Source organism: Neomonachus schauinslandi, chromosome 2 (assembly GCF_002201575.2).
Source record: "Neomonachus schauinslandi chromosome 2, ASM220157v2, whole genome shotgun sequence".
Lineage (NCBI taxonomy): Eukaryota > Metazoa > Chordata > Mammalia > Carnivora > Phocidae > Neomonachus > Neomonachus schauinslandi.
Genome location: NC_058404.1, coordinates 111132325 through 111142486, shown reverse-complemented (window position 1 = coordinate 111142486; position 10162 = coordinate 111132325). Strand labels below are relative to the sequence as shown.

The following is a 10162-nucleotide window of genomic DNA, read 5'->3' as shown; positions in this document are numbered from 1 at the left end:
GGAATAGTGGCTAGTGAATATGGGAGGCACTGTCAGGGCAAGAAAGAGTTCTCCTCAAACAATGATACATTGCTGAAGGGCATGGCTGTGAATGTTACAGATTCTGTGAGATGCAGTGAGGATACTCTGTGGTATAATTCATAGCTGCCTTGTTTAATGTTGTTTTGAGACTCCTAATCCCTTCAAACATACTATCAGAATTTCAAAAATTAAAAAAAAATCTAAAATTCAAAACTGTATCATGGATACCAAAAAGTTGAGAAGCCTAATGTTTATGAACACTCTCCTTCTAGTCCCTTACCAAAGGTCTTATAATATCACTTAATTTGCTGGGGCAGAAAAAGGGAGCCCTTAAAGAAAACTGAAGTTTGATCTCTTTTAGGTGGAAAGATACAGAAGCAGCATTTACCTGGAGAATTGTAACCAGTAGTTGCCACCCTAGAGATTTGCTCCAGCCTGCTTTGTCATGTCTTACCATCATTATCATCTTACACGTGTTGTTATGGAAGGCATAAGTGTCCAAGAAATTCAGAGCAAAGCAATGTGAAGGTGTGGAGGGCGCCACTGGCCAGGGCCTTCATCAGGTCAGCTTCATCTGCCATAGTTCAGAACCCTTTGCCTTTGAAAAAGCTCTGGGAAGTCTAGAAATCTCTCTCCAGTATAGGAAAGCAGAATAGCCTAAGATTCTAGAACAGTTTTACTCAAGTAGAACTGAAACCCTTTTAAAATTTGATCACAAAAAAGAAAACTCACTTTTCACTGCACTCTTTCTGAACTTCCCAGAATTAAGATGTTCTCAGATGGACTCTTTAGGTCTCCTGAAAAGAATAAGAGCTTCTGTTGCAAATGCCAACAAGAGCTCAGGAAAGGCTTGCCTGGGCACATACCCAATGACAGTCATTGGATATGGTGAATCATTTCTTCCAATTCAAGAGAAACACTGGATTTGAACTCAGGACTTCAAGATGCTTTACTGCTCCACCAGCAAAATCATGTTTTCCTCTTTGTCTATTTCCAAGTTTCTGCCATGGCAATTTGAGAGTTAAAGAAAATAAAATTATTTTTGGGTTTGATTAAAAAAATTTTTGATCATGTTCTAGGCACTATGATATGAAAAGAAGTATGAATACATTAATACCATACTTTTCTAAAGTTATGGCTAGACTTTCCTTCAGACAGTTTCAAAGGTATGTTCAAGGTTTTAACACCATTTGATTACTTTTCCGAAATTATCTGGAAAGTAAGGCAAGAAAAAAATTAATCATATCCTCACATTTGATCAATTTTCTTGTATTTGTTTGCATGTGGTGTTTCAGTAGATATAAAAGGTTGAAAAACACAAAATCAAACTCAAGTTACACCCAGAATCCCTCATTTTTAATTATTCAGTCCGTATCAAGATTTATGTATTACAGAAAGAAAGCAACAGCAAGCCTGTGGGGTTACTCTTTTGTCACACGGGCACTGGTTTGGTTTCTTTCTGCTATTCTTAGACCAAGGAGGCAATAAACCCCCTTGAGAGTCATAGAGCTGCCCGCGGAGCCCTGACAGTGCCGAGAAGCTTTTATGCCAAAATACAATGCACAAAGGGATCATAAACACGTCTGAAAAGGAAGATGACCTCTTTGTCACAAGGAATTAGGCTTTATTGCAAGCTGCTGCCATGGAAACCGGCCCTGAGTTCTCTCTGCTTATGTTGAAGGTTCCAGTTTCCGTTTTACATGGACTTCAGCACTTTTACTTCATTGTTTCTAGATCAAATAAAATAGGCGAAAGTTTTGGTTCTTTACTCCGTTGTTTTACCTCGCCAGGTATGCCTCCAGGCACTGGAGTGAAGAGAAAGGAGAGAAGGTGATGATGGAATCATCAGAAAGAAAAGAGAAATGAAGAAAGACGTTGGTGACCAGTCTGCTCTGCAATTCAACGAGACCCGCGGAGAAACACACTCGTTTCTGAACCTTTGAAAGGCCCCGTTACAGTCCAAACAGCCTCCCTTGGAGATGTGTCCTTTGAAATAAATTTAACTTTTTGCATCTTGATTTCCTACATCCCTGGAATTCAATGTACACGACTACCTACAGTGGCTCCCAGGTAACGTGAATCTAAAGCACGGTCCCAGAAGTCCAGCCGAAATTAAAAGTATGCCTCTTTTGGGAGGAACCTTAGATCCCAAGTCCTTTTATTTCTTAAGTAATACGATTTTTGTCTTGTGAGAAACTTGGCATGAAAACTTAATGCTTACACAGTTACAGCCTTGACAAGGGAAAGGGAAAAATAAATAAAAAGAGAATTGATAATGAGCTAACCACCACCGAAGCTCTGCGATCCGAAAGCTGGGAGAACACCTGAAGAATGGCGGGGAGTCAGCTCGGTGAGAGGCGGGGGCCAGAGAGGGGGAGGAAAGCTCTGCGGATCCTCCTTCCCCGCCTGCATCTCCCCACCCCCAACCCTGCGGGATTCCAGCGCTCGGATCCCAGGAGGCTGAGCGTCTCTCGCGCAGGTGAGACCCACCCAGGCTGGAGCGCACAGCTGGCGCCTGTCCGGGTGCTCGGGGAGCCCCGGCCTCTCACGGAGTGTTCCTAGTCAATAATCCAAGTTGACTCCCCGCCCCCCCGCCCCCGCCCTTTGCGCTTTGAGTGGCTGGAGAAGCCGGGTGCCAGCGAAGGCAGACAGGAGCACTCCCGTCGCCCTCCCTCCTCCTCCAACCCTGGCACCAAAGAAGGGGGAAAAAAAAAGTCATTTGTTGTAGTGCACACACCATCAGGGTCCTTTCCCACTTCATCCTCCCAACTCACGCCACCTTGCAGGAAAATAATAGCTTCGGCCACACTGGCTTTCCCGTTCTGCTTTCCGGATGACTGAATTTCTTTGCTCCTCTCTCCCGTCGGGGACTGCCTGAAACTGCCCTCAAGCTGCGTTCCCAGGAGACCCCCCGGATTCGATTCCGGGACTAAAGAGCAAACTCACTTCAGCGCCCTCCGTAAGAGGAGCTCATCCAGGCTGGATAAACCAAACTGGGAAAAGAAAACCGTGGAGGTGGGGTGATGGGGGTGTGCAAGAAGAACTGCTCCTGCAGTTCTCGCTCCTCCCCGCCCGGGCGGACCTTGCGGGTGCCCACTGCGTGCCACGTGGGGCTGCCCCAAGCAAGGCGCATCCCCCCCCCACACACACACACCCAAAGGCTTTGGGGAAAAACTGCCGAGAACAATGAACCCTAAAGGACAGGGAGAAGCAGAGGGGGGTGAGAACCCTCGTTTTTCACCCCCCATTTTTTTTTTGACATTCCTTAGGTTTAATCATTAAAATGGATCCTTAAAAAAAAAAAAAAAAGGAGCTTAACGCTGCCGTTCCTGACAATCTGCCCCACACACTGGTAGCGAAGTGAAAGATCTGGATCGAGCTTTGTTGCTTCGCTACCAGCAGTAGACTTGGGGAGACCAAGCCTCCGATTTCTGGCCACATCAAAGCAGTGATTATGCAAATACCCCCCTTTTTTTTTAAGAATAAAATGGAAGGGGAATTATTTATCACACAATGAACCCCCTGCCAGGGAGGGAAACAATAGATCAGACCAGATAGCCCTTCTAGCCCCAGGCTGGGGGAGCGGGAAGGGGGGTGCTGGAGCCCTCACGTTTTATTGGTCTAACCTAATTTCACTAATTCTCTTTTCACACATTTTCTTTTGCGGATTCGGAGGCCGGGACTTTCACGCTCCCGGGAGCGCCCTGCATCGGTTCGATTCAAGGGCTGCCTGCTTTATTTAATTAATACATTCAAAGCTCGCCTGGGAGCCCTAGAGCCGAGGGGGCGCCGGGGTGGGGGTGGCGGGGGGAGGCCGAGCACGAGGAGGAGGCGCTTTTAACGGGTTCCAGGTGTCGGTGCCCAGAAGTCACAACCTGCCCGAGGCTGTGCAATGCAGGGGGTGCACCCGGCGAACTGCAGGCGGAGGGCGAGGCGGGGGGGGGGGGGGCTCGCCGCAGCCAGGAGCCCCTGCCCCCCGGACTGGCGGGGGTGCGCGGCTACAGCGGGCCTTGGGCCCAGATGTCCTTCATGCGTAATCGGGCTAAACTCAGGGAAGGACCGACTGGACCCTCGCTCTCTCCGAGACAAGGCCGCCCGAGGCCTTCCGGTGCCCTCGCCTCTGCCGGGCCTGCAAGGCTCGGCCCGGGAGGGCGCCCACCCGATCCCTGCTCAGGTGCGGCCAGACTCCCGGCTCCTCAGCCCTGCTCTCGCCTCGCGCCTCGGCTGAGCCTGGGCCGGGGTCCCGCGGTGGGCCCAGCAGTTGGCAGCCCGTCCCCCTGCTGCTTTTTTCCTCCTTGTTGGCCCTCAGCTGGATTTATTTACAGTCTGGTGAAGGAAAAATTAGTCTGGTAACAAGGCCTGGGCAGTTCAGAGCAAATAAATACGACCAGTACCGGAACCCTGACGGCGTTGAAGCGAAGTTTCCAAAGAGGACAGGAGCAACCTTCGCACCTCTCTGCCCTTAGGTAAACACGCGCAGCGCACCCGTTGGCGCTGGAAAGATCTAGCAACTCTGGCGGTGTGGGACTGGCTGGCATTGGAAGAACATCTCCTTGGTCTTGTTTGAAACGTTTGCCATCCGGGAGCTGCCAGAGAAAGAGTGGCTGCTCAGCCGCCCACCAGCCCGCTCCATGCAGACAGACCCAGCTCATCCCGTTGTGGTCGTAACGTGGGGAGGAAATGGGCCAAAGGGAAGGGCGACTATATTCCCTTCTGCAGAAGCAGCGGCCTCCACCCTGTAATTCTCATTCTTACAGAGGGGGGTAAAGGACAGGCTATGGAAGTTGCTGCGCGACTTCCCTGCGCGAAGTGGGGCAGAAAGATCATCATCCTTAACCGCGGAAAGAGATTGGACGCCATAAAAATAATTGCACCAATTTAGTGTAAAATAAGGTCTGCTCTAGACGAGGAAGGGATAGCCTGAGTATAGGTTACAAACGGTAGACGGAATTCCAGCCATGGATGACATGCTGCTGACGTGTATGGGGACCTACAAGCTGCAGCTAAACGCGCCGTAGGTCCTGTGTAGGCGCGGCTGCTCGTTCGCCGTATTGCCCTTACTCAAAGCTGTGGTTATTGGACCATCTCGGCATCCATGCCTCTCCAGCTAAACAATTAGAGTCACCTGTCTATGGGATCACCCCACCAATTGAGGAGGTTTCCCATAGTCTTGGGAGACTAACTGCCCTGAGAGTTTGTCTCCACAGACCTATGCCATGAAATGTTTCTTTGGCAAATTTCCAAAAGAAGCACCATATATCTTCATAAGCATCATCACTAGAACAATTATTTGGCATTAAAACTGTGATGTTTTAAAACTAACCTACTAAAATTGTTTTACTCACGGCTTAGCTTTTTAAACACTAGAAACATAACTGTGAATATTAAAGATAAGCACCGTCTCCTCATATCAGATAATCAAGAGTGGCTAGGAATAGCACAATCTTTAAATTAGAAGGGTTTTCCAACAGGTCTCTTTTCTGTCCAGCTATGAAAACAAAACAAAGCGAACCCCTGGCTTGGTTCTCCCTTTGATTAAAAAAAAATGGTAATTAAGATACTAAACACATTTTCCATATGGGTAGAGAGGAGGAGTAGTTTCAGATAGATATCTCAGGAGAAATTATTGTTGCTTAATGCAGAGGAGTGGAAGATTTAGCCCAAACCAGAAGCAGATATGAAGTTCATTGGGGAGGGAGGGGAGCATGAACAACCAACATTTCCTTGCTAAGGTGATTTTTTTTTTTTCTAGCTTGTGCTGTCCAGTGGCCACCCTCCACCAAGGAAGGGGCTTAACCCTAGAATGTGGTCAACCTTCACTTGGTCATCTTTGACCCATGATGCTATTCACTTCTGCTTTGGAAATTGAAGTGCAAATTACAGAGTTATGTGTTGGGGAGATTAGGAAACCATTTTTGCTTTCTCTCTGAGTAAGTTTTGACTATGTAATTATTTTAACAAAAATGGAAAGCTTAGCTATTTGCCTCAGATGCAATTTTATCCCAGCTCACTCTGAATATTTTTTCTTCAGGAATTTACTTTTAAAACCAACAAGTTTGTTAAAATGGCTAATACAAAATCAGCTTCCAATAATGAATTATAAATATATCACAGATGTAAGAGCTGGAAGGGACCTTGGAAATCACTGTCCAGTCCCTACAGTTCACAGGTGATAACTGAAACTCAAAGTGTAAGAAGATTTCTCTACACATTCTCACAAGAAATTTCAACTCCACTTTTTTTTTTTTTACATCAAGTTTTCTGAACTTTGGAACTTATCATGATTTAATTATCTTTTAACCCTCCCCCCCTTTTTACTGATCTTGTTCACTCAGAAATTGATTTCTTAAAAATCAAGTTTTGTTTGTATGCAGTTACACTCTGATGTCAGTGTTAATGTCTCAAATATGATTCAGCTTCTTGTGATCTCTTAGACTTTATGTGTCAGCGAAATTCTGCACACAAACACTGATGAAAAATACAAGTACTCTAAGTCAATTTGCTACAGGGAGAATTTCAGGAAGGCACAACACATTCTTCTAAAAACCACAAAAGCAGGCAAAAGTTAGAATACAACACAGAAAAATTATGAAAATTATATATTTTATTTATAGTTTAATCACAAGAACAATTTTTTGTTCAAGATGTAAATACATCCTAGAATAAACTCTGTAAAATATACAAAAAATACATACTTTTCCCATGAAAAATTTCTTTATAATAAATAGAAGGGAACACGTGTGTGGCTGATCCTGATAATGCTCCGTGTCTGCTTAGGTTTTCAGTCTGTTGATTTATTTTTAATCTCTTGAAAGAATGGGGGAGTTCCTTCTCCCCTAAAAGGTCGAGATAAATAATGCATGAAGCAATCCTCCCTCCTGATTTTTCCCTTTTCCTCCACGTTTTTCCTTTTGATAGAGAGTTCAGCCTAAATTTCCACGCTTGCATTCAATCATTACAAAGCCTACAAATTATACAATGACTTCTAACCTGGCCCTCTAACAAAACAACTTTTTTCCCCTTATAAATCATAAGAGACAGATGGCAAAATGGAGAAGAAAAAGGAAAGAGAAGGACGGGACAATAGGCATTGTGACGAATCTGGGAAACAGAACAAAGTGCACATCAGAGAGGGCAAGTTTGGTTTGACAGGTGAAATTCCCACAGCCCGCAGACAGCAATGGGAATAAAACAGATGCCAGCCATTGCAAATCTGTGGATAATATTATTACCGGTAAAATCATTCAGATGCTAAGATACATTTGTTTCTACTCGACATTAACATCTCTATGTAGAAGCAAAGGTGAAGAGATCAGAGGAACCAGTTGCATTTCCCCTGGGAGATTCACACGAACTGCTCCGAGTCCCCCTGGTGTTACAGAGAGGGGGAGGAGCGTCAGTCCGCTCTGCAAACTCTTTAGACAGGCCACCTTCATCGCTTCCCAGCATCTTTTTAGCCTTAAGAAACGCCCCCCAAATTCTACCATCCTCTTTGACAATAAGCTCCATTACACCGTCAATAAATTAGAGACCGTCTGAAGGAAGGAAACACTTAGCCAGGGAATGCAGCAAACAACCCAGGATTCAGAACGGCTACATCTGCCCCGTGAAGTGAGATGGTTTCCAGGGCATAGAAGTGGGGACAGGAGAGGGGTGGGAGGAGGGCTTGGTCAGGGACAGGAACGGGAACCCACTAAGGCCTGGCGCGGGTAGCAAGGATGGCAGTTCTAGATACAGTCCCTGACTATGGGGAGGTGAGGTGCGTAGCGGTGCTTGTCAGGAGGTGGGGGCTGCCAATAGTCCATGTCAGACCCCGCCGGGCTGGCAGGAGATAAAGTGCAGCTGTAGGGGGACGTGGAGTTGGAGGACGCCGAGGACGACGGCGCTGGGCTGTTGGTGCAGCTCCAGGTGGAGGCAGGCGACGGGCTGTCTCCGCTGCTGCTCAGGGAGGCGCTAGCGCCTCCCGGGCTCAGCAACACGGTCTCGGAAAAGAGCGCCCCCGGTAGGCCTCCGCCGCCACCCCCGCAATGGTCCGCCAGGCGCAGGGTCTCGGTGAGCGCCCAGATATAATTGTGGGCGAAGCGCAGGGTCTCGATCTTGGTGAGCTTGGCGTCCTCGGGGAACGTGGGGAGTACCTCGCGCAGCGCGTCCAGCGCCGCATTGAGGTTGTGCATGCGGTTGCGCTCACGGTTGTTGGCCTTCAGTCTACGGGTCTTCTTGATGCGCTGCACCGTCTCGGCCGTCTTGGCGCCGCGGGAAACGGCCCGCGCCCTGGAGGGGCGCCGCTTACTGCACTCGTGCACCAGACCCAGCAGCCGCGCAGGCCGGCAGCCCTCGGCTCCCGCCGGCGAGCCGCCCAGCGCCCCCGGCCGCGCCTCGGCCCCACGCGGCCCGCGCGCCCCGCCCGCCGCGCCCAGCTCCTCCTCTTCCTCCTCGTCCGCGCTGGAAGACAGCGGGGTGAGGGCAGCCGAGGCGGGGGAGGCCGAGCCGAGCAGCACCAGCACGTCCTCTTCCTCCTTCAACTCCAACGTCTCGGATTTGACAAACATCCTACCGAAGAGAGCGGGGAGGGAGAAAGAACCAAACGAGATGTAAATATAGAGGCCGAGGCACGTTCTCGGTGTCCGCGGGAAGTACTCCTGCGCGCACCCGCCAGGACTGGTTCGGAACCGCGCCAAGGAAGAACGTAGTTAGGGAGGAAACCCCGCCAGTGCTCTCCAAGCTCAGGAGAGCCCCTGGTTCTGACCCCGCCGCCAGCCAGCCAACCGGGCCCCGCACTCGGCGGGCTGACCTCAAGGCTGTGTACCGCGCGGAGAGGGGCTACGGCCCCCGGGACGAAGATTCTACTCGAGCAAAGGGCGTTTGGACGTGGTGGAACGGGGTGCCGGAAACACCCTTGCAAGTTAGAAGCCACAGGGCGGATACTTACGTCGTTCGCTCCCTAAATGCGTCTCGGCGTCGCTATTATTTGGGCGTGTGCTACGATTCTCCGCGCTGCCGGGAGCGCAGCGCTGCGTCCTTCTCGTCGCTTGAAAACAGCGGCTCTGGCGCGGCTCCGCGGGGGACCAATCCGACGGGCGAGTTTGCCAAGAGCCCCGGCGGCCGCGGCGATCCGCCCGGGTCTCGTGTGTTGTGGTGGTGGTGCGTGTCTGTCTGTCAGTCAGTCCTCGGCCGTGCGGCTCCTGGCACGCGACTCCCGGGCACTCCAGTTAAAGCGAAGCTGCTTGTGGTTCAGTGGCTGCGTGTCTGGCACACGACTCTCCTTAAAACCCCTTATATATCACCAAGAAAACAATCAGATCTGCCCCCGGGGCCCCCACCTCCCCCCCACCCCCGGCCGCCGCCTCCTCCTCCCCCTGTGCCGACCCCCCTTCTCCCCCGCTTTTCCCTCCCCCCGGCTTATTCTTTTCATTGCATTATCATCATTCATTTCTTTCTCTTTCTTCACCCACTTCCCCCCCTCCCCGGCCCTGCCATCCATCCTCCTCCTCCCATCGCCCCCGCCTCTTTTCCCCCTTTATCTAATCAGCATAAAATGGTTCTAAAGCTCCTGTCGGAGCTCGAGGCTGCGGTCGGAGCGGCTGAAGCCGCGGTGGCGGCTTCAGCTCAAGCTGCGGCTGTTGTCGCCGCCGCTGCCCATTGTGATTGGTGGCTCGCGCTCGGCTGGAGCGTGCCGCTAATTTATTAATGAATGGAGGTCGCGAGGCGCAGCTGGCCAATCAGGGCGCCCCGGACTCCGGGAGGCCTGCGAGCCACGCGCACCGGAGCCCGCTCCCTTTCAGCCGCTCATTAGGGGCCGGGGCGCCGGGGGCCTTTGGGGAGACCGAGGCTACCGCCCCCGCCCCCATCCTTGCGGCCGCCCCCCCCCCCCCCCCCCCCCCCGCGGCCCCCCCCCCCCCCCCCGCCCCAGCCCCGGCGCGCGCGCCCGCACAGTACCCGCCGCTGCTCGGCCTCTCAGCTCCCGGACGTCGGGATCCGAGGAATTAGTTAATGGGGGTCAGAATGCCGGCGAAAGCAGCTACGCTCTGGTGCTGCCCGGCGTCTCTTGGCAAAGGCTCTTAGGAGCTGCATCAAATAGTAAATGATTTTAAAAACGCAGTCATTTGGTTAAGGGAGGAATATGTGGTAGGGGTGGCGCGTT

General features: G+C 50.7%; 1 protein-coding gene across 1 annotated transcript; it reads right to left on the bottom strand.

The window, feature by feature from the left end:
* Window positions 1–7748: 7748 nt before the first annotated feature.
* On the bottom strand, window positions 7749–8570 carry NEUROG2 (neurogenin 2). Its single transcript, XM_021684476.1, has one exon. The coding sequence runs from the start codon at window positions 8568–8570 to the stop codon at window positions 7749–7751; it is 822 nt and encodes a 273-aa protein (XP_021540151.1).
* Between the last annotated feature and the right edge of the window lie 1592 nt (window positions 8571–10162).

Bases quoted from the DNA above. Each gene is read 5' to 3' on its own strand.
- NEUROG2 (XM_021684476.1), bottom strand. From the start codon at position 8,570: ATGTTTGTCAAATCCGAGACGTTGGAGTTGAAGGAGGAAGAGGACGTG.